Genomic DNA, 27,285 nt, shown 5'->3' on the forward strand with positions numbered 1-27,285 from the left:
CAGAATTTTTTAATATAAATACTAGTGGCAAGATTCAAAAGAGAGAACATTTCTGGACGTTTACTAACAATAGAGTCACTTCCAAATAATAACATGGTTGCAATGATTATTGTGTTAAAAAGTAACGTTTAGGCCATATTTGGTACATATGTACTCAAAATGACCTACTAATATATTTTCTTCTTTCACATAAAAAATGCAACAGAAATCGTAAAGAAAGCACCACAATATTATGTTTTTAGGTAGATAAGTATATTGATACAATTACGTTTTATTTACATAATCACGTAATGAGATTAAACAAATATATAACATCGTTTACAAACCAATAAAGAAGAAAGTGACGTGTCATAACTTGTCACCAGAAGACCATGGATTACATACACATCACAGTCTGGGGAAATGAAAGGTCTTTCATCATATTTAGTGACTCCTACACACTCTCCGTGAACATAAAAGTAACAAATATCACATTTGCGCATGTCCTTCACGACATATTCCCATGTAGGCCATATACCTTACATGGTGTTCTTTTTTCCTTCGTTATGAACAGCACTTTAGATTAAAGTCTAAACTGAGTATATTGTTGTAATGTACAAACTATGAGCTATCATAATATGGACTACATATATAAAACACCTATCACTTGGACGATGCAGTAAGTAATAACTTGCATATGCAATATTAGATCACGTAGAACACAATCACGAGGTTCAACTATTTCGCTTATTTGTCTTCATGTTACTGTACTACGGTATAGGTACAGCCAACAGGTTCAATCACGTCATTCGGACAGTCTAAATGACATACTAACGCCATCTGTTGAATTAACCTTGTAACTACTTGGAAACAGCAAATAGGCCATATTGGGTACTAGGCGATATTGGGTTCAGGTACTTATTTCCACAATATATTATACAGTTTGGTAGAAAGATATCTTTACACTCTTTCTCAAATTCCCTATTGCGCCTTCCTCTACTCTCTCCCTTAAAATGTTTAGTTTTTCTGATGTCACGAAAACATGACATCAATATATCCCACTTAAGAACATGTCCGAGCTTGATACAAACCAGAACTTTGAAAAAAATCTTCCGCCCAATTCGTAACCTGCGCGCATCATATTTCCCCACGTTCTTAATTTTTGCATTTCAACATGTGCCAGGTGATGGAGGGCTCCACAGAAGCCTGCCGACCACTTCAATAATTGCACTACATTCAGGAACTATTCCCGAAATTAGGTTTAGCCGGCTAATGGATTGGCCATTCAGCGGAGTCCTCAAAAGACCTGGAATGAAAGGGGGGGACCCTCGCTTTGACCTGGCCGATCTGATTAAAAATACACGCCACGGTACTTGTTCAACGGCGTGTTTGCGAATTTAAACCTAAGTACAGTATTTACACATTGCCTCCATTGGGCACTCAGCGTATTGTTGTCGACCAATATAACAATGCCAGTGTCAATAATATCGTGAGAGTTCTACATATACAATACGAGGGTTTGGGTCAACAATGGTCCATCAGGATTTCCCAGGGAAGAGTAGGCATGGTTACAGCGATTGTGAGCAGCGCTCATCAATATGGCCGAGAACTAGAATTCAATCACCGAGACTTGCTCGAGAATGAGAGAACGTATCTGTGGAAAGTTTGGACGACGGACGGTGTTATTTCATTTTAAACATTGATTCAGCAACTGTTATTTATTTATTTGACTTCAACAGAAAACGTATCTTCTCCCATTACAGAGGCATGGACATTAAAAGCAAAGAACACAAGTTGAATAGAATGTCACATATTTCATTATAATTAGTATTGTGTACATAACTAACTCTCTAGCCTTCTTATACCAGAAGGTTTAAGGCTGCAACAACGCAAGCCTTCCATTTGTCCCTATCCTGGACGAGATCAATCCGATCTTTTCCATCTTTACAGATTTCCTTTAGGTCCATCTCAACGTTATCCCTCCATCTTCGTTTTGGCCTTCCATCCTACAGGTCTCTTACCATCATGTAAACTCTTCTTTAGTCTCCCATTCGTGCCACATGGTCTGGCCATCTAAGTCTTTAGCATACGTACATAACACATACATAAATATATACATACACACACACACACACACACACACTTATATGTATGTTGTATTTTTGTTATTTTACATCACATTTCTCCCACTTTTGGATTATCGTGACAAGGATAAGTGACGATTGATGGAGGGCTGCTCACAAAGAACAACCAGGGCTTGAACCCGGTAACTTCGGTGGCGAGATCGAAAGTCGACCATTTAACACGCTCGGCCAACGAGCCACCATTCAAGCGCGCGCCCGCACACACACACATACAAACACATACTGTATATTGATGTGTACATACTTGCGGCGATTAGGTGTGTGTGCCACTTTTTCTCCCGCACTATGTTAAACCTTATGTATCAAGGTATACTAAACTGTATTTGCCCCCCCTTCAGTTTTGGCACCTTCCCCCCAGTTTTGGAACCCATTCGCTGCTACTGCTGGACGTACATGTTAGGTCCAGTGCCGCTTGCGCCAAGTAGTCTAATGCAAATGATTTGGCTTCTACTTTCAAGAATAATTATATTTAATGATATACCTGACATGTAGGTGCTACAATTTCGAAGAGCTGCTGTGGGTGACTCATTGAGATGATGTCTCTTATCTACAAGTACAACATCAGTGTTGCCAATTAACTGGGGACTTCAATCCTATTGATTGAGACGGGCAACTTCCATATTAAGGACGTTTGGCTTCCCTCTTGGAACTGTGACGGGACTGATGTTACGTTGTCGACTGGACATGTTGTCCTTGCGCAATCTCTACTAGTTTTCCTCGCATCGGACTGAGTGCAGTGCTTTTCCAGTGCTAATTTGTGCATTCCACACAACGGAAGGTTACTTCAAATCAATCTGGAATGAAAGAATGAATCTTTTAATGTTGACAGTTTCACCAAGTATTACATCAATATATATATATAAACATAAATTAATTAATAAACATTCGTAAGTGAATATATGTTTACAAATAAAAAAGTATATGCTGTAAAGTATATGAAGGGTAGTGACTATTTTGGACATAGATCAACGTTAAAAACTTAGAATAATTCTGTTAAAGGGAATACTTGTGTTCATATTATCCATTAAATCACGCCATGCTCATGAACGGCATTGTTAAGAGGGCGTGAAATGTTTGTCAGAAAAAGATGTATAACTGTATGAAATATTAAGAAATGTATTATGAAATTAATATTGTTATTGAATACGTTTGTTAATTTATTTCTTGGAGGAGTATTTTACATTGTCGTCTCTGTACATTTTAACACATGAAAGTACTTCATAACTGTGCGCTAGTTTGCCTAATTATTTGTCGGGAAAAGCTACACAACCTATTTTTGAACAGTATTAGCTTTTGGAAGCAATTACACACAAACTCTTTCTAGCGTGTACTTGAAAACACAATGAAGTTAACAACTAACTATTTTCTACTATGCTATCGGAGAGGCCATTCTCCCTGTATGATTATCCGATTCGCCGAAGAAGTGATTTTAGACCTACTAGTAAGTCTTTGTATATTGTTCAAAGTTGTTTGTCTTGTCAAAGTTTATGCTCAGATAGATTAATTGGGACTGGACAACGTTTATATATGAATCAGCACAATTCAATTTTTTTAAATAACATAGAATGCAGATTTAAAATGGTCGAGAAAAGGTGGACAATTTCCCTCTCTTATCTTTGCCGCCGACCGTAAACACAAATATTAAGAGCCATTATGTCGTAGTAACAGTGACTGAGTCAGAAGAAGCAGGAGACGGGCGGCCCTAGTCAACCCCCAACAAACAAGAAAACCTAAGTAAATAAATTCTCTATTAGTCCAAATGTGCATTTTCGTGTGGTATTAAGTGGTATATTAAATATGACTGCCCCCAGGAAATATTCCCACCCCTTCTGTCTTGTCCCTCATTTTTTCTGCCGAAGAAAGTCGATTTTGGTTCCTAGCTAACATAGTTCCTAATATTAAAAAAAATAACTCGAACGGGAATGTAATGAAAGGGTGCATATTTTAAGCTCTGCTTACTTTTGCCATAAAAACCAAAGTCACTTGCCCATGCCAGGAGAATAACATTCTTTACAGCTTCATGTTAATCTCATAGTTGGACTCAAAGCACATTAAGGTGAAAAGAAGGAGATTTATAGCTAAGAAGAATTAGGTGCAACTGCCTCGAGAGTGCACTCCAATATCTGCACTGACCGTCGTAACATTTTTTTCACAATTTCCTTGTAATTCGCTACGCCTGGTGCGTAAACGTTACTTCGGGATACTTCTGACCGCTTTTCCCTGCACGCACCAGAAATCACACGACGTTAATTCCAGTCGATTCCTTGAACACCTCCAGCAAACAGTCCGCGACGGAGTGATAACGGTCATTCAATTTATTGTTCATTCGATTGTTGCCCTCACATTCATTGTTGCTCTCAATAGAGTGCATTGTCGTCATCGATGGTAAAAGTGTCCTCTTTTATTTTACTACTCCTAGAATCATATTATTTTCGCAAAATGCGAGCCCACGAACAGGGTAGAGCATGAGCGATAGGTGCTGAATTGAGATGACGTCAGCGGCTAGTTTGCCATGCTTCCGTAGCTATGACTCGCTGCCAAGCTAGCAATGCAAAACAACCAGAGACATCACGAGAATAATCTCACTTTACTAGTAATGATTTGGATTTCAAATCCAATGTTGGTGGAAACAAGATGACATGATCTACAATTACCAGACTTGATATTATTAAAATCTTGTATTGTAAATGTTGACTCCTTTGTGTGCTCTTATGAGAAGTAGTTTGTGTTGAAAACTCGATTCTTTTGGAGGAATTTTGAAAAAATATTAGCAAAGATGGTTGGTATGATTTATTTTACTTCGCTTTTTGTGCCACTTTTAGCTAATCTGCGAAGATGAGGATGAGTGATGATATGATGAAATTGATGAATAAACACTCACAAACACCCATGCCCAGGCCGGGATTTGAACCCGGGAACTCTAGCGTCGTAGCGCGATGTGCTAACCACTCCGCCACAGGGATCGGCTAGCAAAGGTGGTGTCATGATCTCGCGTCTAGGGGGTGTTTGTCGGGTGCGCAACTTGTGCAATCTGTATTTATTTTTTCATTTAGTTTCAAACGTGGTGTGGAGCAGTTAGCTTATTACAATACATGTAGTTGGATATATTGAACTGTAAGCGGAGTGTCCCTTCATCAATTTCATCATATCATCATTCATCCTCATCTTCACGATTAGTCAAATATGGAGGAAATGCGAAGTAAAACAAACCAAGAGAATCAATCAATCAATTTGTGACGTTCCTTTCTTGTGTTCGCCACTGGATCACGGATCACTACGTCACGGTAGCTACCCAATCTCCTTGTGCGGCGGAGTTATGAGACTCACCTTAATGTTATGCTACAATGAGCATTCTCAGGACGAAACGTTTTGAACAAAAAAAAATAGCTTCTTGCTATTTTACAAATTTAATAACACATTTTACCTTTAAACAATCACTGCAAAATAACAATAATATTCACAAACGCAATCACATTTGAATAAAGTTGCGGCTTTTCCTATAAAGCAGTGTTTTTCACTAAAATAAACATCATCTTACGCAACTCAACTTACTTTTTCCATTTCACGCACTGTTGTTCCCGCAACGGAATCAATAAAAGATTGGACAGTTCTACAAAAGTTTATAAACCGGAAATGACTTCCGCTTCCGATATTGCGTGAATTTTTCCACTGAAAGTTTTCTTGTGTAAACAACAGTATTGAAACTAACAAATAAATCAAATGTGAAATTAACAGAAAACAAATAACATATTACATATCACCAAAATAGACAAGGCGTATCAAGTTCTCCTCCCATACAAACAAAGAAAATTGACGCAATGTACATGAAGGAAATTTTCTTTATAGAATAAACTTCTTCGAACTTACTTCAGAACTCTTCACTCTTCATGCAAACTCGCTCTAAGAAAATTCATATGATCCTACATTTTTTAATCATAAAAACAAATCTTCAAACTATCTGTTATCTTGCTTTGTGTAGAACTTGTTTTCTTTCTTTCACCATCCTTTCCACATCTTCTAAGAGCTTCTTAACATTAACAGCTTGTTCTTCATTCAACTATACATTTCCTAAACATTTGTACTTCCAAACGTTTAACTTCTGAAATTGTTCTGGGCTTAAACTTAATTATTGACATTGAAGTCTCACATAAAATTATACATTTGTTCCCTATTGGACCTTTATCATTTTCAACTATGGCTGTCCTTTCCCTTCGACTTCGCCATTCATTCTCAGATAGGTCTCCTGGAACTAAATTATCAACATTGTGAACTTCTAATCCTTCTGGGAATTATACCTAACGTCAGCCCTCTTTCGGTTTAATAATAATCATTACAGGAAATAAAATTCAAGTTGTATCCAAATCATGTACACAAGCCAAGCATTATCTGAATAATTATATGGCTTTGTAAACTCTTCTTTATCCATTTTCTTTAAAGAATGTGCAGGACTCTCGACGATTACTTTCTATGATGGAATATACTATTCAACCTTCATAATGCAACCAAAAGATAGATTGTCATATACATTTGATAACATGTACTTCACATCTTCACGTGCAAGCTTATTTGATAGAGTGTTTTACAAGCGGTTTCTTTTTGTTTTCTGAACTGTCTTCTTCTTCCTTCTTTTTCTCCATAGATCAAACATTTCTTTCTTCTCTTGCCACTTCAATAATTCTCCTTCCAACTTTTTCCTCTTGGACAACGGAACAGGATAAGGATTGGAGTAAACAGGTTCTTCACTGGTTATATTTATTTCGCAGATAGAATTCCTAGATAATCCTGGCTTGTCGGCGAATATTCTTCTATATTTCAACAATAAATTAAATAGCTGCTCCTTTTCCTCAACTCTCAAAACATCTGAAGCAAAGGCTTTATCTCTTATGTCTGATTCTGTTGCAGTCCACTCATCAGCGTTAGCTTCTTCCTCCGCTTTCATACACTGTATTAAGGCTGTCTTCTCCCGCGACTCGCCCTTCTCTGAATCTCCAGCGTTAGGAAGTAAATGTTGCTCTACTGTGTGTCCGCCATTGATCAGATACAATTTTTCTGCGCCTGCATCCAGAGTGGCTTTGTATCTTCGAAGGAAAGGATAACCAAATAATAAGTCAGCTTCTAAGCACTTGACCACATATACCAAATCTTCAAATATAAAACCGCCAATTTCAAAATTTATTCGCCTGCAACCAGCTATCCGTGATCTTTCTTTTCCAGCAAAATCTTTTAATATTACGCCTGGACACTTCTGCAATTTAAGACCTGGTAATCGCTCTCGTACTTGAAGCCAAATATTATAATTCATAAGGGTACATTCGCTACCCGTGTCCAGAGTGCATTTTATTTGGAATCCTAATACCTCGACTGAAATTTCAGGTTTCTTCACATTATCCCTATCTTCTTCCATTATCGTCTTTCTAATTTTTAAATAATTTAGAGGAGTGGCTTCGATATTCAAGTACAATACTTCTAACGGATCTTCTGTTAGGAATGGGTCTTCACTTTCGTCGCTTTCTTGTACTTGCATGCCCTTCATTGCAAGCGTAAGAGTACCGCTTACAACGGGCGCTGGGCTAAACCCAGAACTTCATTGCAGTTAATTTCCCATGGCGACGCTGTAACTCTAAGATTACTGGAAGGTAGCTCTTCCGTCTGTATTGCACACTCTTTTCGTTCTGGAGCTCTTTGATCTCTTCTCCAACTATTTGTGTACGGCGTAGTCCTTCTATAAAGTCTGTTACTTGTCCAGTTTCTATTCTTCCACCTTCCACCCGGGAATCGCTGTCCTTCTCTGGTGATTGGTTCTTTCCCATTTCCGCTCTCTGCGCTGCGGGATCCTGCAGGATTATTAGTAGAAGTTGTCATCTGTACTCTGCGAACTCGAGGTTGGTTAGGTCTCCTTTCTTCTGCTTTATTTCCGTCGCCTCTCCACCCATCTATCTGTTCTGAGGCTTCGTACTTCCCCAAGAAGTTGGTCAACTGGTCAATGTTTCGAGGATCTCTTGTTAATACTAGCTGCCGTATTCTGTATGGGAGCTGATGAATAATTAAACTTAACACTTCTGTTTGGTCCACACGTTCAACCAAGTTACAGTATGACCCGTAGACGTCCCAACAATAATCCTCCATAGAAAGACCTGAGGATTTGGAATATCTTCTGTTTCTTAAAATCTGGATCTCTCTCTGCTTCGCTTCTGCAGAGGCATACTGTTTTTTAAACGCGGCACAAAACTGTTCAAAAGACTTCCACCTTCTCTCGTTGGCAATAAACCAGGCTTTAGCTTTCCCTTTCATTACAGAAGGAAGCACCTTTAATCTATAGTGCATAGGCATTTTCATTATGTCCATGGACGTTTTCAGTTCTTCCAAATAACGCTCCGCTGATATGGAATTTATTTCTCCGGTAAATTTGCTCAGAGAGTTAATATCCGACATTCTAAAAAAATGTCCAGTGTGAGATGGACTATGAGAGACATCAAGAGATTTATCAATATCTTCTCTGGGTATCCCTTTTGTACTTTGGATACGTCTCCTCCTCTTACGGTTCCTTTTAGTCAACAATTCAGCAGAAGATACAGATTCTGTTGAAGATATACCGGAAATCAAAGGGTCATTATCATCTCTCACCCATCGAATATTTTCCACAGATCTGCCAGTATTTCCAGCAGTCATTCCTGGATATCCTTGCACAGATTCTAAATGTAATCTCTCCAACTTCCCTAAAAGGAATTCCTCCATAAAATAGAACTTCTGGTTAATTTCCTTATTCATCTTCTCACTGTCCTGCATACACAAATTCCTTGAAGTACTTTGCTGATCCACGACGGATTCTATCCTTGCCCTTACGGTGTCCAATTCATTCATTACTTTTCGTCTGTCTACTTCCCAGACTTCTTCTATCTTATTTAGAGCATCTCTCCCTTCATCAATTTGTTTTAACAAATCACATCGCACAGCTTCCAATTCTTCTTTGTTTTCTTGTCTTCTGTCTTCTATTACTTTCATCATTTCATTTTTATCATCTTTCCGCTCATCCTCAATCTTCTTCATCAATTCTTCTCGGTCTGCTTTCATTCTCGTCATCATTTCCTCCTTATCATTCCTAAATACCTCCTCTAAGTTCCTGAAAGCTACTTTAGTTTCGTTTCTTCCGTCTTCAATAATCTTCATCAGTTCCTTTTTATCCTCTTTCCGTCCTTCTTCTATCATCTTCCTCAATTCATTCTTATCTTCTAGCCTTCCTTCTTCCATTTTCTCAAACCTCTTTATCATTTCATTCTGATCTTCTTTCCTTCCTTCTTCAATGATCTTCCTCAATTCATTCTTATCTTCTAGCCTTCCTTCTTCCATTTTCTCAAACCTCTTTATCATTTCATTCTGATCTTCTTTCCTTCCTTCTTCAATGATCTTCCTCAATTCATCCTTATCTTCTAGCCTTCCTTCTTCCATTTTCTCAAACCTCTTTATCATTTCATTCTGATCTTCTTTCCTTCCTTCTTCAAACCTCTTTATCATTTCATTCTGATCTTCTTTCCTTCCTTCTTCAATTCTCTTTAACCAGCCACAAAGTACCTCCATATTTAAAGTAGCACTATGCGATTTGCAATTTTTACAAACTAAGTCACCATCAGGAAGAAATTCTCTGGATATTGGCAAATTTGCACACCCTAAATGGAAATACGCCTCGCATTTCCTGCACTGAAATATTTCGTCCAAGGGCTTATCTTTATCATCACAACAACTCAATTTATCCATTTTCTTCTTGCTCTGGCTTCTCAAAATTTTCCTACTCATACCTTGATATCTCTGCAAAATCAATCACATGACCTACATCTATGTGTTATCAGACTTTGTAACGCTCGACAATTTCCTCATGACTTCACACTGCACAAAACACACGTTTTTTCACACGATATTACAGTTACATTTATCCTTTTACATCATCGGGCCCTTCACGTTGGTCGCCAATTTTACCTGTGACGTTCCTTTCTTGTGTTCGCCACTGGATCACGGATCACTACGTCACGGTAGCTACCCAATCTCCTTGTGCGGCGGAGTTATGAGACTCACCTTAATGTTATGCTACAATGAGCATTCTCAGGACGAAACGTTTTGAACAAAAAAAATAGCTTCTTGCTATTTTACAAATTTAATAACACATTTTACCTTTAAACAATCACTGCAAAATAACAATAATATTCACAAACGCAATCACATTTGAATAAAGTTGCGGCTTTTCCTATAAAGCAGTGTTTTTCACTAAAATAAACATCATCTTACGCAACTCAACTTACTTTTTCCATTTCACGCACTGTTGTTCCCGCAACGGAATCAATAAAAGATTGGACAGTTCTACAAAAGTTTATAAACCGGAAATGACTTCCGCTTCCGATATTGCGTGAATTTTTCCACTGAAAGTTTTCTTGTGTAAACAACAGTATTGAAACTAACAAATAAATCAAATGTGAAATTAACAGAAAACAAATAACATATTACATATCACCAAAATAGACAAGGCGTATCAAATTATCGAACTGTAAAATCGCCATGAAATTATTTGTGTTTTGTTGTAAGGTTAGGGGGTGTAACCGTACTGCACAACCAAATGTCTACCTCACTTCTTACTTCTCTTCCACTCTGGACTGCATTGCTGCAAACAAGGTAGGCTATGGCTTCTGGACCTACATCCAGTTTTACCCTCTGTAGGAATTGTAACGTCCATATGTGCCTGTGATTGTCCCTTAATCTACTTCAACTTGTCACCGTTCATACTCACCTTCGCAATTGGTGAAAAGTGGTAGAAACTCAAAGTAAAATAAATAATTCATTCATCATTATAGCACTTCTTCAGTCCTCATGTTTTATTTTTGTATCTATTATGACTAAAACTAGCAACTTTTTTGTCATACACATAAGAGTTTGAGGTCCTGACTTTACTAACGCATCACATGCTAATAAAAGCAAAATGTAGAAAATGCAAAATGATTTAGGGGCATAACTTTGTCACGATATGTACTCTATAACTACCTTTCATGGTATTCTTGTTGTGAAATGAGAATATTGAATATTAGGGAGAGGGGGCAAGAAGGTAGTTTCCTCTCTTTGAGGTATTTAAGAGGGTCTAGCCCCCCTAATCGACGCATATGATAGAGAAGAAGAAAGAGATAGGAGAGAGACAAAAGTGAGAGTGAGTGAGTGAGTTTATTGACCATTTGTGGGCAAAAGAGCATGGATAGATTCGAAAAGAATTCGAACTTAAATGGAACGGGGACAGAGGAAAGTCAAGAACTTATTTCTGCCCCGTAGTCAGGTTAATCTAAACAATGTTTAGATGGATGAACAAAAGAGATAACAATGGAGTTACAACATTATTGCCAGTACTCAAGGATATCGGAGCAGCAGAAATCAAACAAATTTTATTTTGGAGATATTTCAAAATTCCTGTAAGTAGACGAGAGTTCATTGCCAACTTTTCTTCCACGTTGCGATGTGTGGCTATTTCTTACACAGCTGCGTACAGGATTCGGAAGTGTTTGGGACAGGTTGATGTGGGGAAAGGGTAGGGGTAAAAAATGACCCATAAACATATATAATTTGGCGTATTACATGCTATGTCCCTTACGTAGATAGAAATGTGATGCTGGAATGTATAACAACCCGTACAAAACCACGTGTGAGACTTATATTCAAAGAGAATGTCTAGTTTCAGTTTTTGTTTTAAGTCGTGCATAAATCGGGCTCGACCTGCTGTTTGGAGGGGATACGAACCACTATGTGCCTCAGCCGGGTATCTAACCCTGGACCCTTTGATAACAAGATGACAACGTTACAACCACGCTGCCGGGGAAGCCATGAAGAGAATGTCGAGATTTAGTGAATTTGGGTGTGGGGTGGTGCATGAAGCGTATGGCTATTATAAACACATTGGACGATTAAGTTTTATTTTGCACGCACATCATCCACTAACTTATGAATTTGGCCGCCAGATGACGGTCATGCCCTTCGCTTTGGTCCGTTACTATTGTCCGGAAACACTTCCGCTTGTAATTTGAGGAGGATCCCTCCACCCAGAATTGAATTCACAGGTGGTGGTGATTCCCAATTTCAGGACACATGAGTCCCCAGAATATTTTCTGTTTTAGAACTGTTAGAGATCAAAATAAAAAAAATTATGACACGAACACATATCGAAAATCTTTGACGTCGTGCAATATACACGCGAAACCGGTGCGAGTTTCAAGAGAGAGAGAAGATAAATAGAAGAGTGAAACAGACTGAGAGAAAGAGAGTGAAGGAAAGACGAAAGCGATAGATAGGGTAAGAAGAGAAATAAATGAAATAGAGATAGAGAGAAATAAATAAATAAATAAAAGAAAGCGAGAGAGAGAAACAAACAAAGAAAGAAAATAGTAATAAATGAAAGAAACAAATGGAAAAAGGAAAAGAAGGAAATAATAGTGAGAAAGAAAGAGAGTAAATAAGAGAGACAGAGAAAGATATAGTAAGATGAAGGAAAAAGAGAGAAGGAGAAATATATAATGAAACAGGAAAAGAGGGAGAGTGCAAGAGAGAGAAAGAGATAAATAAATAAGCAAGACAGAGAAAGGATATAAAGAAGCTAGGGACAGAGTAAGTGAGAAATGAGATAGAGGATAGAAGGGACACGATAGTAAACGAAGCTATGAACACGATAGGAGAAAAACAAACGAAAAAATACATCTAAAGACAGTGGAAAGCAATACGACAATCCAGCAACGATCTACAATAAAAGGGTGTTAGGAAGATACAATTATAGTAGGTATGAATAAATAAACAATTTTTCCATGGCATCAGTGATCTCCCTTCACCATCTGTTGTCACTCATGAGGTTGTACGCTTGTACACACAATAAAGAAAACGTGCGTGAGGCAATTTTTCAAAACTCAACATTGTTTTACACAGATCGTGCTTCCTCTATGTTAAGGTACATCTACATGCGCATATGGAAGAAGGAAGAAATATGAATTGCCTTTGAATGACAATGGTGCTTCGTTTCATTTTCAGATCCACTACTATAATAAAACTCTATACGAAAATTAACAATTGCGTCATTGTTCGTGGTCGCAACTTGCTTCTTGTTAATGTAACCATCGGTTATCGTTGTGCGTTTCATATTGGTCCTTCCCTATGTTTTACAACAAATGGTCCTAAACTTGATACACATAACAAAGCAGTTCCTTCAACGAAGTTTTCCTCTTTTTTTTAAATATTAACTTGTTTCCAAACTGCACTGCAGTTGGAGTTTTGTATCTTGCCTAAACTATTCGTTTTTGTTTATCTTCCGTTCAATTGTAACAATAACGATGAATGTGATGAAAGATGAAGTAGGAAAAACAACATACACAATGCACTGGGCGGGACGGAACTTCGAATATCTTTTTTGAATATTTCTCCTGTCTTCTCAAGTAACTGTCCACCAAATTTCAAACAGCTGATAAAAATACATACATTTTGAGTAATCGCACATTTCTTTCATGCAAAAATCAGAACGCTATTAAAAATAATTTACTTACAATAATACGTAATAAGATAGAAGTGAACTAAAACGGTTTTGTGATTAGAAAGAAAAATCTAAGTATAAGATTATTACATACACACATAAAGATCAAGTTTTCTTACTTCGGCATTTTCCCTTTACGAAGGTTTGATGGAAGTACATATAAACGTACCAACGTTTAACAAGGAACGTTTATGTGCATGTGTTCAAAAATATACTTACAATGATTATATTGATTGATTGATTGATCTTAGTTTATTTTACTTCGCGTTTTGTGCCTCTTGGCTAATTTTCGAAGATGGGGATTAGTGATGAAATGATGAAATTCATGAATGGACATTCCCAAACAACCAAGCCCGAGCGGGATTCGAACCCGGGACCCTTGGCGTCGCAGCGCCATGTGCTAACCACAGGGCCCAGCTACAATGATTATAGTCCGTAATAATAATACATAGAATTTTCAATAATAGTTTTCTTCTTTTAGCATGTAATTACATATTTAACTAAGAAGTTGTGCTAGTAGTGTGTGTGCGCGTTGAATATATGGGTCAACACAACACATATTATATAAATGTATGAATAAAGATGTATCTATTAATTATATATATACATATGTGTGAGTTGTGTGTGTGTGCATACGAAGTATTTATGAATGCTTGAAGAAAATTTGATTGTTTGTTTTAAAATCGTTTTCCATACATATTTTCAAAACGTTATCTCACGACTTCAAATTATGAAGTGTGAAAACAATATTCTCCACTATTATTGCTTTCGTGTGACCTCAAATGTGACTTCTCTGCTTCATCTCGTTTCAGTGTGGATCTTCTTCAAGTCACATTCAGCAACCATGCAGCGCCTGGGATTGACCAGAAACAACCTCCGCAGAGGAACGATGTTGGTCGCTCTCCTGTGCACAGTGAGTCGATTCTTTAAAAAATAATATATTGATTAGCCTCGGATAAAGAAAAGATTCCACTATGTTTAATAACTTATTCCCATTTACAAATGCAAATCTAGTTATTAGAAACTCCTTTCAGGTTCTCGACAGTGCTGACAGCCTTAAATGCCTTTGCCCCCAAGTGGATTGTGCTCTTGATGCCAATTGTCATTTCATGTTAAAACAGATTCACTACCTTGCAGATTTTAAATCAATTGGACTTTTAATCCAGCTATCCGTTAACCTTTAAAAAGTTTTGTGCATAAATCAATCTATATTGACCCATTCAATTACAATTTCCCTTCATTTCACATGCAAATTTACCTTGAAAAGAGTCCTCTTTCCGTTTTAACTGAACATTTTAGTATCTATGAAACCATGTGCAAAATTACGCTTTTTGAAAAATGTTTCCATATTCCAGAGATTTATGTTATAAACAGTTGAATTCTATACAGAAAAACGGTACCCCACATCTTTCCATATTTGTAGTTTTGCAAAGTGACAATTTAAACCGCAACGTTACAGCACATTTCTTTGACAAATTCACACTTTTTAACGGCCATCAACTTATCTCCTTACTCGTGCTACGTTTATTAAATTGAGATAGTAACAATTAAAATAGCCAAAAAAGGAGATTACAAAAATTGGAAAACCTGATTCCCGTCTAATAAAAAGTCCACAAACTATCTTTTCAATCGAGAAAAATCTGAAGCTTGGTATGTGATTAAAAGGTTATATAGTTATTTGTGCCTGAAAACGAAGTAGTCAGTGAGGAAATGCAATGGAGGATATATTTAATTGTTTTAGCTAGCTAATGTGATTTAAATATTTTAAAGAAAAATATGGAATAACTGATATACAATCCCCAGTCAAAACAATTTTGGTTTCTTTCCAATCATTTGTGTTGTTGTATCACAGTAATCAATGACTAAAGAGTTGAATGAGTTTTTCCATCAGTAACTATTCGCAACTTTTATTTTTACATTCCCTATTAGTCAAATCTTCCAATACATATTGGTAGGAAAGCAGAATGAAATACACATAAGTGTAATCTAAAGTTAACAACCTGATTCTGCTTTCATTTACAGTAAGGTTTAAACATATAATTTCTTAACAAAATTTGCAGGATTTTTAGAATTAGTTTCCATCAAATAACACTGGTCAACAGCCAAAATGTTTCTGAAACCAAACTACCAGAATTTTAATAATTTGAGGGTGCTGAATATGAATCTGACAATGACAATTGTCAACTAGCTCTAGTTTCCAAGATTTTTGAAAAATAAATCAATATAAATAGATTGAAAATCCTACTAATTTAATTGTCAGTACAATGTGATGCAATGTCATCAAAAAATGCAAAACGTTCCACTTATTTACTGATTCATAAGGCATGAGGTATCATGGACGTTCGGAAGTAGGGGCAAGGGGGGCAAAACTGTACTAGAATGACGTTACGTATTATTCAAAGGAACACATTTTTTATGGTAACTTTTAGGAATTTCATAAACCTAAAGTGGTAGGCACACAGGAAATTTTTCAAGATGGAACTTTTTATTGAGTACGTTTTCCAAGAATTCTCTATGTAACTATAGCTTATTTGAAATAGAAGAAACGAGGAATACAGGAAGTTTGTTAATTCCTTCAACAGGTGGTTACTGGTACTCTTCGCATATATCGGATCGACCAACACTACGCAACCTTTGGTACGTACTATGTTTAATTATTGTTGTTGTTGTTATTATAAGATGTGGAAGTATTTTTCACCATAACGCAAGCTTAGATTTCAAACTTGTGAGGGTAGATGCCTGCCTCAGCTGATCTTCTAGTAAATGTCTTTAACACATGCCTCAAGCCAACTTCTGTAGTATAATGCTTAAAATTTATAACCATAGATCTTTTGGTGTGCTTTTAGGAAGCGTAAAGTGAGACAGGTCAAGAATTTTGATAAATAATATTTATTTCAATCTATTTTAGCTTCATATTTATTATTTATATTTATCATATTTATGATATATTTATGTATGATCTCCAACCTCGGCTGAGTGAGTAAGATCAGGTGGGAGTGAGGCCGGTTGTCGGTAGGTAGGCTCGTCCCACCATTGGGCTCTTGCGCCACGGGTTATTATTATTATTATTATTTATTATTACTACCGTATTTGCCGGCGTATAAGACCCTTTTTCGTACACATTTTTTAGGAAAATCTTTATCGTTCAAATATGAAGGTCTTCTTTCAACAAATAACGTATCTAATCTAGCTAGGAAAGAATACATTTTAATCTTCTTAGTCACACACCGCAAGGAAATCGTCTAACTAAGAACAGAGAAAATTTCCAGAAATGCATGTAATCAAAAACTGAGTACAGTAAAATCTCGTTAATCCGGACTAATGGGGAGGATAAGTTGAGCGGTTTAACGAAAGTCCGGATTAACTGAAATAACCTAAAGGAACAGTAGAAAGTGCATTAAAACTCCGTTTACAGCAACAATACATGTTTATTAGGGCGTATTTAAAGGGAATAAGCCTAAATACACAATACAGCACAGTACAAAGTCTGCGGGAAAGAGAATTTCATCAGTGGTTAACTGCCTTTTCTTTGGGAAGTTCTCTTGTTGACTTTTAGCCACATTTAAATCCTTGCATTTTTTTTGACTGTGCGGATAAAGCAAAGTCCGGCTTTTCGGGGCCCAGATCAACGATGTTTTACTGTTATTTTTAAAGTATAAAAGTTTGTCTTATACGCCTGGAAATACATTAACTGCAATTTATGCTTAATTTAAAGGCACTGTATATTTTCTCTACACATTATAATTATAAGGTTTGTTTCATTTTTGAAAACGGTAATAAGAGGTAATACAAACACCTCCAAGAATTTACGGGATAACAATGTGCAGTTTATATGACCTCAATCTCTGGAAATAGCACATCGTCTGCGTTCATGGTTCATGGGAAAGATAATCTCTGATTTTATTTCTTCACTTTGTCAGGGCCTGAACACTTACGGAGCTTATAATGAACTGTACCGTCGAACCGGAGAATAATCCCCGGCGTGGGCCATCGAAGCAAAACGATTTATGTAATTCAAATTCAAGCCTTTCCGCTAGAGATCGTGACAGTCACCACGCGTTCCGCCATCCGCAACCGTGTTGGTTGGGTTGCAGATGGCTCAGGATACTACAGTCGAATTGCACGGCTTGAGTTGAAATTATTTATTTTCGTTATTTTTCGTCGCGTTCTTGCTTACTTGTGACAATGAGGACAAAGTAAGAAGTGACCAAGCAGAGGAGGGAATCAGGATGTATCTGGAATTCAAGCCTTTGATATCGCAGCGCAATGCGATAAACGATTATACAAAGGCGATTGCCTTACGTATTGAAGACTAAAATTGGTAAACGATGTAAGTGCCACAATAATTCAAACACAGTTTTCCACCTTAAACTGTGACATGAGCCATGCTTTATAATGTGGTAAACGTGAAATGTGGCTGGTAGCCCTCTAAATAGTTCAAAGGGCGTGTAAAGAGGTCAGTAGTGTGAACGTTCCTAGGGGCTGATGTGCTGAACGATGCGATTTCCCAACACTTTCGCTTTTGGCACTTACAACGTTTACCACTTTTAGTCCTCTATTGTTGATTTCTGGTTTATGATTGGATATCATAATAGGGACTGGGTGAATTCCAGTGGGAATTTTACACCAAAACCCCTTCCTTGAGCGGCCCTGGGGTCCCACATCCTTTAATAAAATGGGTACCTGCGGGTAGAGGCACAAAAATATAGGGCACCCCGTCACCATGGGACCAGAAAATTTTGAACTGGCGTCTGCATTTTTAAATTCATTTTTAATATTTCGAGTTCACTTACGAAAATTCATTTCTTTTTTAAAAAAGATAACTAGTACAGTGTTCCTTTTTAATGTTTTTTGTGTTTTCTGTGCCATATGTATCATTAAATCAGAATAATAAACATGACATTATAAATGTCTGTACTGTTGCTAGTCGAATTTTAAAATCTGCAACGATATGGTAGTCAGCCATATATGAGAATGTATTGCATAGCTATTCATGCTGTTACCAGTTGAGCATTCTTTATGAAGGACACTCCTGCGCAAGAATTAATTACTTTTAATCCAATCGTGTATTAATTAATTAATTAATTAATTAAATGTTTTAAGATCACATTTCATAGCTTTCTTAGCCCGAATTTGCAAGAAAAAAGACGGCTATTGAGAAAAATAGGCTGAAGGCTGAATTATTATTACATTTGTCTATTCCTGTCTGTGAGGGGAGGGTGTAACCACAGGTGTGACTAGTGGCATTCAGTAATTTTAACTAGTATTTCTGGAGCACAGTGTTTTAAAGAAAAATGCTATAAATGGGAGTGGTTCCGAGTTTGGTTCGTGGTAAGAATACATAGATGTATATAATGTGAAAGTGAATGTAATAAAATTATATAAAGCATACTGAAATGCAAAATAGGAACGAGTGGTAATTGGAATAAAACAGATAGAAGTAAATGACCACTTGGATGATTAGATTGAGAGCATAGAGCATGCATAGCATTATATTGATCCCATGAATTGCGTGCAAGAAACTGTGGTGTTACTCGGTATTTCGCAAGAGGATAATGTCACCATAAGAAGGGGAATTATATCTATTTTTTAAGCAGTCATTTTTCAGTTGCTCAGTTCTTTTCTAAAGATTGCTGGACAAAGGGAGGAGTGTCATGATTCCTCTTCTAACATCACTTGCAAGAAATATACAGCCATCAGCTCGTCCAGTAGATCCCAAGAATGTTAGAGTTCACCGGAAACCGAAGCGTCTCCAAATATTTCGTGGTCAGAGAGACTGTCTAAATGAGCGACAGTCAGTACCATGTATACAATCATAAAAAAATCCTACAATATTGACCCTAACCTGAAAAATAACTTTCAATCTTGTATTGCCCCTTGATCTTTTTACAAACAGACCTGTGGAGCCTGCAAAGGATTGTGCCGACATTTGATATACAGGATATGGGGACAATAGAGAAGCGGATACTGACGAAAAATAAATTAATTTCAATTTTCACCAGCAGATTGAAACGTGACACTGAAATGTAGTGTACAACGAACAACACACCGCGAAATGCTTCGTGCGACCATTGATCACACTGTCTTACGCTTCCAAAGGGTCATTCACGTTGACAGTCATCATGTTGAACACTGCTGTACCGACATAAACTCAAATTCCTGGTTGTTGTTACTTCAGAGCCACATTTGCACCTGGTGGTGAAAATTTGAATTACTTTTCTTCAGTATTCCCCGTGGTCTTCATAGCCTCTGTACCAAGTTTCACTGCAATCCATTGCTTCAAACGGGCTCCAGAATGCTCTTGGTAGGCGGAATTTAATTCTAAACGCCACTTTTGCACCTGGTGGTGAACATTTTAACTATTATTTTCTTCAGCATTTGCTTCCCGATGATATCCATACCCTTTATACAAAGTTTCACTGCAATCCACTGCTTCAAACGGACTCCAGAGTGCTCTGGGTAGGGGGAATTTGATTCTAAGCGCTACATTTACACCTAGTGGAGACAATATGAACTATTTTTCTTCAGCGTTCGTTTCCCCATGGTCCCATAGCCTCTATACCAAGTTTCACTGCAATCCATTGCTTCAAACGGGCTCCAGAATGCTATTGGTAGGGGCAATTTAATTATAAACGCTACTTTTTCACCTGGTGGTGAAAATTTTAACTATTTTTTTCTTCAGCATTTGCTTCCCGATGATCTCCATAGCCTCTATATCAGTTTGGCGCAATCTGTTGCTTCGAACAGTCTCCAAAGGGCTCCGAGTAGATGAACTTTATCTGGTTCCAATGTGGGGATCTACACCTCAGTCACCATTAGCCTTATAAGCGAGTATATTTACTTTGAGATGCGTGGAAAATTAATACATAGTTCAATCATCCTTATTTTCAGATTTCGTGAAAGATTTTCACTTAGTCACGAACGTCCTTCTGTTTTTAGCATCGTACATGGTGAGTTTTATCTTATTTATTGAAGGAAGTTTCCGTGTTGTGCTTCTTCTAATTTTAAGTCTCCTCTCTACATCTTGAGGGTAATCGCAATTGTCAGGATGAAAGATGGTCAAATGGAATTGAAGAAGAGGTATTTATAAGAATACAGTCATGATCGAGGTGGGTCTCCAATCCTGAACATGTAGGCAACAAGCTCTACAGCCGAACGAAGATTGCTTTCACTTAGATTTCCTTGAATATTAACTTTAAAAGTGCAAATGTTACACCTTGCTCTCAAATTCTCTTTTGGCTATATTAGGCTGCTTTGAGTTATTCGCGACGTTGAGGATAAATTATGAACAGATGAAATACATGGAATAAACAGACATACATGTCTTACCAGGATTAAAACCTAGAACCCTTGGTTTACCTAATCACTCAGGTAGAAAGCCTGGTGCAATTTACTGTCAAGAATTTCCATCGAGCCTTTGTCTGATTCATTGGTACCATCAGTGCTGTAATCCCATATTTTTTCAGAGGGTATTGGCTAAGTTTCATGAAACGCTGTGTGGAGACTGTGGATTATGTTTTCATTAAATACGAGTATGTGGGTGAAAGCATTTAAATATACCAAAATGGTACAATACTTATTATTAGTTCCAGAGATTTATGTTCTATAAAACTGTAAAATATGTATGTAATTATGTTAAAAAATTGAAAAATATGCCATGAAAAATAAAAATATGTCAGAAAAAGACAAAAATATTCCCAGTAAAGCCAAAAATATGCAGAACAGTACTTTCTAATTTCTCATAATCATTACACGTGATGTCAGTATCTTCCAGGAAAGATCGACTATGGTGAGGGCGGCGTTTTAAATTAAGTCGGAATCCCTTTAACCGAAAAATGTAGTGAGAAAATACTAAAAATATAGTGAGGTTCACTGGAATTACCCTAAGTTTAATTTACTACGTATTATGCCAGATTTACACTTTAAGGGTTCGCAGCTCGCTACAGCTCTAGTAAATCGAGGCAGTCAATACCCAAACACAGCTTTTTGAGGCAGATTTTGTTATTTCGCCGTGCCTAAATACTCCAACACTGAAGATCTCTTCAATTATCCTTGGCCGGTTTCACACAACTTGCAAGAAAGAAAGAAATGAGTGCCCGATTATTAGCATGCCTGCACAACAATGAAAGAGAACATTTTCCCTCAATAATGTTGGCACGGCAGGATTAGAAAAAGAGGGTATTACTCTGTATTATTCTGTACTAGTTAGTAAGAAAGGCATCAGCATTTAATTTCTTCTTTCGTAATTTCCTTATCCTGCCATCGATAATACAGTAAAACCTCATTAATCCGGACTAATTGGGGTGGGGGCATAAGTTCACCGCTTTAACGAAAGTCCGGATTAACTTAAATAACCTAATAGAACAGTAGAATGTGTACTAAAACTCCGTTTATAGCAACAAAACACGTTTATTATGCTGTATTTAAAGGGCACAGTCCTAAATACACTATACAGTACAGTACAAAGTCTGCGGGAAACAGAATTTCATCAGTGGTTGACTGCCTTTTCTTTGGGAAGTTATCTTGCTGACTTCTAGTTACATTTAAAACCTTGCATTCTGCTTTTTGTTTTCCTTTTGGCTTTTGCCTGTCCGGATTAAGCGAAGTCCAACTTATCGGGGTCCGTATTAACGAGGTTTTACTGTATCAACTATCAGTTGCGCTATACGAAGAATATTATAAAAATTATGTATAAACGTGAAATTGGTCAAATATGTCAAAATATGCCTCATCAAGTTCGTCTATTTGGGTTGATTTTCATCAGATATGTACAGATCTCATCCCAGTATTCGATCTGATGCCAAATAAAAAATATATTATAACATAAATCCTGGGCCCTACTGATGATGATGGAAGCATATTACAATATTATTTAAATAAAAGATTTGAAACGCATAGTTTAATAATTGCAGCATTTTCGACAATATGTTCCGGATTACGTAAAGCCGGCAACCATAATAAGCTCACTATGACAGAAGGTATATTCTAATACCGCCCTTGACTACAGCCTTGGATAGGACCTCAAAAATGTGTACCATCAAAGACCGCAGGGACGTGCTGGATGTTAATAGGGTATGTAGGAGCAACATAGCACGAAGACGAATTTGAATTATGTAGGCAAAATGTTCGATTCAGCTACCTCGATCTAGTGGTTAACCCTGACGCCTTGCAACCAAAAAAATATATGGTTCGATTCCCATTAGGTTCACATTTCGGTTGTTTCAATGGCTATCTTTGAACTTTTGGACAAGTGCTGTCATCTTGTAATGTTGGTGGAGCTGATCTGATGCTTTTTAGTGGAATCTGTGTAGAATCGTCCTCTATTCGCAGGAGAGCAAAGTGCTTCTTCTGCCGTGGCTGGTGGTGACGGGCCTCTTCGCCCTCGAGTGCTTGTTCTTCTGCGTGATGTTCCTCGCAATGTGCATCGCCAACATGATGAACACGAAAGAAGATCGGGTGGCCATGATTGTGACTCTAGGTGTTGAAGGCAAGTACTGTTGTGAATTCACTGTGCGCTTTTAAATTGCTTACTTGGAGATAGATGATTGCAAGGATTACAACGCTTCATTTCGGCTAAGTACATGAATCATACTACTGAATATTCTCATAAAATTTGCACAAGTATGTGATACAAGAGTGTCAGTGACCCCCTCTGCCAATTAGCCAAGAGACGTCGAACTACATCAGTTGAAATCTGACTTTATGTACTACTGCGAGTCCGTTTACTTAACGTTTGCAGATAGAGTGCAGAGAGCTAAGAGCACAATTGTTATATATATATATATATATATATATATATATATATATATATATATATATATATATATACACACATATACACGAGGGTAAATCAAAAAGTAAAGGCAATTTTCACATAACATATTTATTTCCACACAAGATGAACGACTACACATATCACTTTCCCACATATGCCCCCTGCACGGCAATGCACTTTTGGTATCGTGCAATAAGCTTCTGTATCCCGTCCGTGAAGAAGGTTTTTTTGTTACTCACGAAGCCACGTCTGCACCGCCTGCTGGAACTCGTCATCTGACTTGAACCGAAGACTACGGAGCACCTCCTTCAAAGGGCCGAAGATGTGGTAATCCGATGGCACCAGATCAGGGCTGTATGGAGGATGGGGAAGCAACGCAAAGCTAACAACCGAAGGTGAATGCCGGTTTGACTCGCTCCGACCACAGAAAGCGCACTACGGCGCGCTGTTCCTCGTTGGTGCGTCCATACGCGTGACCTTTTTGCTCCGCGACACTCGACAGTGGGGCAGTGGGGCACGTCACTCTAAGTAAACACGTGGTTACGTCAGACACACCCAGTCGTCGTTTATTCCTGCTAAAACACAAAATTGCCTTTAGTTCTTTATTTACCCTTTTATATACATATAAGTTACACGTTGGCCCAAACATCACCCAGTAGTTTGAATGAAATGCGTCACTGAACTAATATTTTGTTCACTTTCTGTATGCTACTAGACCAGAATAGAGAATTTCATCATGAAATGGTTAAGGACATCACTACGACAGATAGAAATCACCCAAGTTTGTTATGAACGTCGCTCTTTCGTAGTGCAAAGGGCATCTTGCAGACGTCACCTGGTTGGAACGTTGCCGTCTTGAACCACCATTTTTTTTTTTCAGGTAGTGTTAACTAAACCTGGCAAGTCATCTACCGATTTTTGTTGCTGAAACCTTCCGGCTAGTCGCTAATAATCCATTCCAAGGGGCTTTAATTGATAATTGAAATCTTTCGATCCTGTGGGTTTCTTGCAGACAAAACTTTAATTGAACACGTATAAACTCTGGTCAACGGTCATTGCTTTAGTTTAGAATATTCACTACACGTTTGAAGCAATTCACCAGTCATCAGCCTATAGTGGCTATTCAAATTAAGCCAATGGCTATTGACTTGTGCGGTTGGTCAGAGCTCTTACCTTCGATTCTCGTTGTCCTTGCTGTTGACCCAGTATGCAGACGATCTTTCTAAACTTATGACTTCTTATCTATTTCCAGGTTTCCTGATTCTGGCCATGATGTTGGTCGCCACGTATTTTAGATCATTGTAACGCGGAATACCATCTGACCAATAAATCCATCATTGTTTCGTCCTGCCATACGTCTTTAATTTCATTTGGAGTTTTTCTATATTTTTTTTGTATCCCATAAACAGCCATCTAGCATGCCTTGGTTCTCATTACACAAAATTAACTTTAATTGTCTGGACGAGAAAGCACTCCTTCCATGTCATTCTGTGTATGTCCCTTTTGTTCACTCAAATTTGCACCAAAGCCTACATTTACATACAGACATTAGAGTCTGACTGCCTTATTCGTGTCCTTCGGTACAAGTGCGCATGCGCTGGATGGACGAGCCTATATATGAATAGAACGGATTAATGAAACCGCTTAAGAAATACGTTAAGAGGGTGGTTAAGATTTGTAAATGTCATCAGAAACACAACAAAGCGATCGATAATAAACAGAGCAACCAAACCCATACAAACGAGAGACTGATCTGAAACCTATAACGTTGCTTCGTTAATGTATCTACCTTCCCCTCCTTTTCGTGTGTAGACTCGTCCTCTAGAGCTAGTATCGTCTCTCGTGGTTGGAAAGTAGACTGAGGACACGGTACAGTCACGATCATGAGTAGGATGCATTTATGATGACTCATGATTGCATTCAAAATGTATTTTTATCAACTAAACACCCGTGAAAATTTCCAGGATGTGCCATGAATATGGGCAATGATAACAAGCTCTGCATAGCTCTAAGTTGGATATTTCTACAAAGCGATTGCCTGCTTCAAAGAATTCGATGGTAGCTACATTTTCAATTGATGCACAGTGACCGGAAAATTGAAAATTTGCTATTCAAGTCGTAGAGTTAGGCAACACACATAACGTCTTGCAGGGAAGCGAGTATTTCAGAATATAGGTGTCCCCTTTTTATTGCCGGTGACTGTACGCAATTACTTCATAGCTGCATCCTACACTTGTCTGCAGCCATATCTTAGGTCGCTGTGGTGGTAAGATCATTAAACACGCTGACGATAAGGAATTTTCTATCCCCCATGGAATTTTGCACTTTACAATAATATTCAGAGCGCACGGTTATTCAGTCGGAGGGCGTTTGAATCCTGGGTTTATATTTCCAGGATACTAGACAAACATCGCCACAATGCCTTATGGGTATGAGTACAATCATAGATACTTTAGGTATAATTTTAATATGTGTCGTAAATATGCTTCAGCTCATATTTGCATGAAATTTAATTATCTGTTCTTGTAGACTATATTAAAGAAATGCGTGTTATATATGTGTTAAAAGTAAGATGTCATATGTTATTTTATTCTTGTGAACGCCACACAGCCTCACCCCTTTGTGTCTTCATGGCATGGGGTGACTTTTCCTTTTGCCATAATATTCAGACATATCTGCGAATTAAATAACTTTCAATACATTGCCATCTTGATGGCATTTGAAAGGTCAATGGGAAAGAGGGGAATGATATTTTTTAGCTTATCTCAGACAAACAATTTTTCTCCCCGACCTTTTCCAGTGGAAGCTGTATTTTCAGACTTGCCAATCTCCTTTCTAGCTAAGGAGAAATATCACATTGAAAAGTACGTGTAGGTACCTCAAAATTGGTAAAACTTGACACTCCATCTTTGTCCTGTGGACTCTTCATGTACTTTATGGCTATTGTGTCCGAGTTTCGATTCACAATGTCAACCCTTAAATGTCATGGTGGGGTTTTAATTGACCGCAAGCAGTAGTAATTCTGAAGTATCTTGCCAAGCGCCTGTGTAGTTTTCTACAGAGAATTGCGCATATATATTGTGTCATCATTCTCGAATGATGTTGAATTAAGGTGAATAAACTAGACGTGAAGAAAATACATTTATTAAAGGTGCTTTAAGCGAAAACATAATAAGGACGGACGCGACCCTTCCCTTTCCACCATGCCAATGGATGATATGCAGCAAAGAATTTCCCCCACAATTCATTGCGCGAAATCACGCTCCGCCGCCATATTTCGAGCAAACAGATCAGATCCTGTTCTGAAAACATGCCAAGTAAGCATTGTGCATGTGATCTTTGCCAAAGTAATATATCATGATCATATGATGAATGCGTACCTATAAAATATCGCAGTAAGGTGGCTTTCTTTTGTGAATCTATTTGCCCTAATTCATGCCGCTTCTTCCCAAAGTGCACTGCATGATGACGTCAAGTTGAATATCATCCATTGAGGGTTAAACAGTCAGGTTCCTCCTGAAAATAGTAACGCTACGCACTACTGTCCATATAATCTTGCCTTTAGAACAATGTTTTCCAAAGGTTTCGCTCTCGAAATAAGCGTAAACCAACCAATATGTGGCAGGCGCTGCAAAGTCTGAGTAATTTCCTTCAATTTCTGTAAAACTTTACACGAGTTTCAAACTTCTGTCGTAATACATGTGGAGGGCGTGTACTTGCCCCGAGGTTGCTGCCGTTGCACAACCTCCGCGGCGTAACGACAAACGACGGACGCACCGTAATAACATGCCTCCGCTGGTAAAAGTGACAAAATCCAATGAAATATTCACCGATATCTCGAGCCCCAGGAG

At 37.8% G+C, this 27,285-nt stretch overlaps 1 protein-coding gene across 1 annotated transcript; it reads left to right on the top strand.

Annotated features, from left to right (window-relative positions):
* Positions 1-1,573: 1,573 nt before the first annotated feature.
* LOC145990285 (uncharacterized) lies at positions 1,574-24,785 on the top strand. Its single transcript, XM_083125975.1, has 6 exons — positions 1,574-1,629; positions 14,472-14,572; positions 16,242-16,296; positions 20,551-20,609; positions 22,990-23,146; positions 24,687-24,785. Exons 1-6 carry the CDS (start codon positions 1,620-1,622, stop codon positions 24,737-24,739), a joined length of 435 nt encoding a protein of 144 aa, XP_082982101.1. The 5' UTR covers positions 1,574-1,619; the 3' UTR covers positions 24,740-24,785.
* Positions 24,786-27,285: the final 2,500 nt, after the last annotated feature.

This window comes from Lepisma saccharinum, chromosome 1, assembly GCF_977018435.1.
Source record: "Lepisma saccharinum chromosome 1, izLepSacc3.1, whole genome shotgun sequence".
In the NCBI taxonomy this organism is placed as follows: Eukaryota; Metazoa; Arthropoda; class Insecta; order Zygentoma; family Lepismatidae; genus Lepisma; species Lepisma saccharinum.

What these genes read in the sequence shown, in the direction of transcription:
- LOC145990285 (XM_083125975.1), top strand. An exon ending in TGGTCGCTCTCCTGTGCACA is followed by an intron (nt 14,573 to 16,241) that starts GTGAGTCGATTC and finishes TTCCTTCAACAG; the next exon opens with GTGGTTACTGGTACTCTTCG. An exon ending in TGTTTTTAGCATCGTACATG is followed by an intron (nt 20,610 to 22,989) that starts GTGAGTTTTATC and finishes CTCTATTCGCAG; the next exon opens with GAGAGCAAAGTGCTTCTTCT.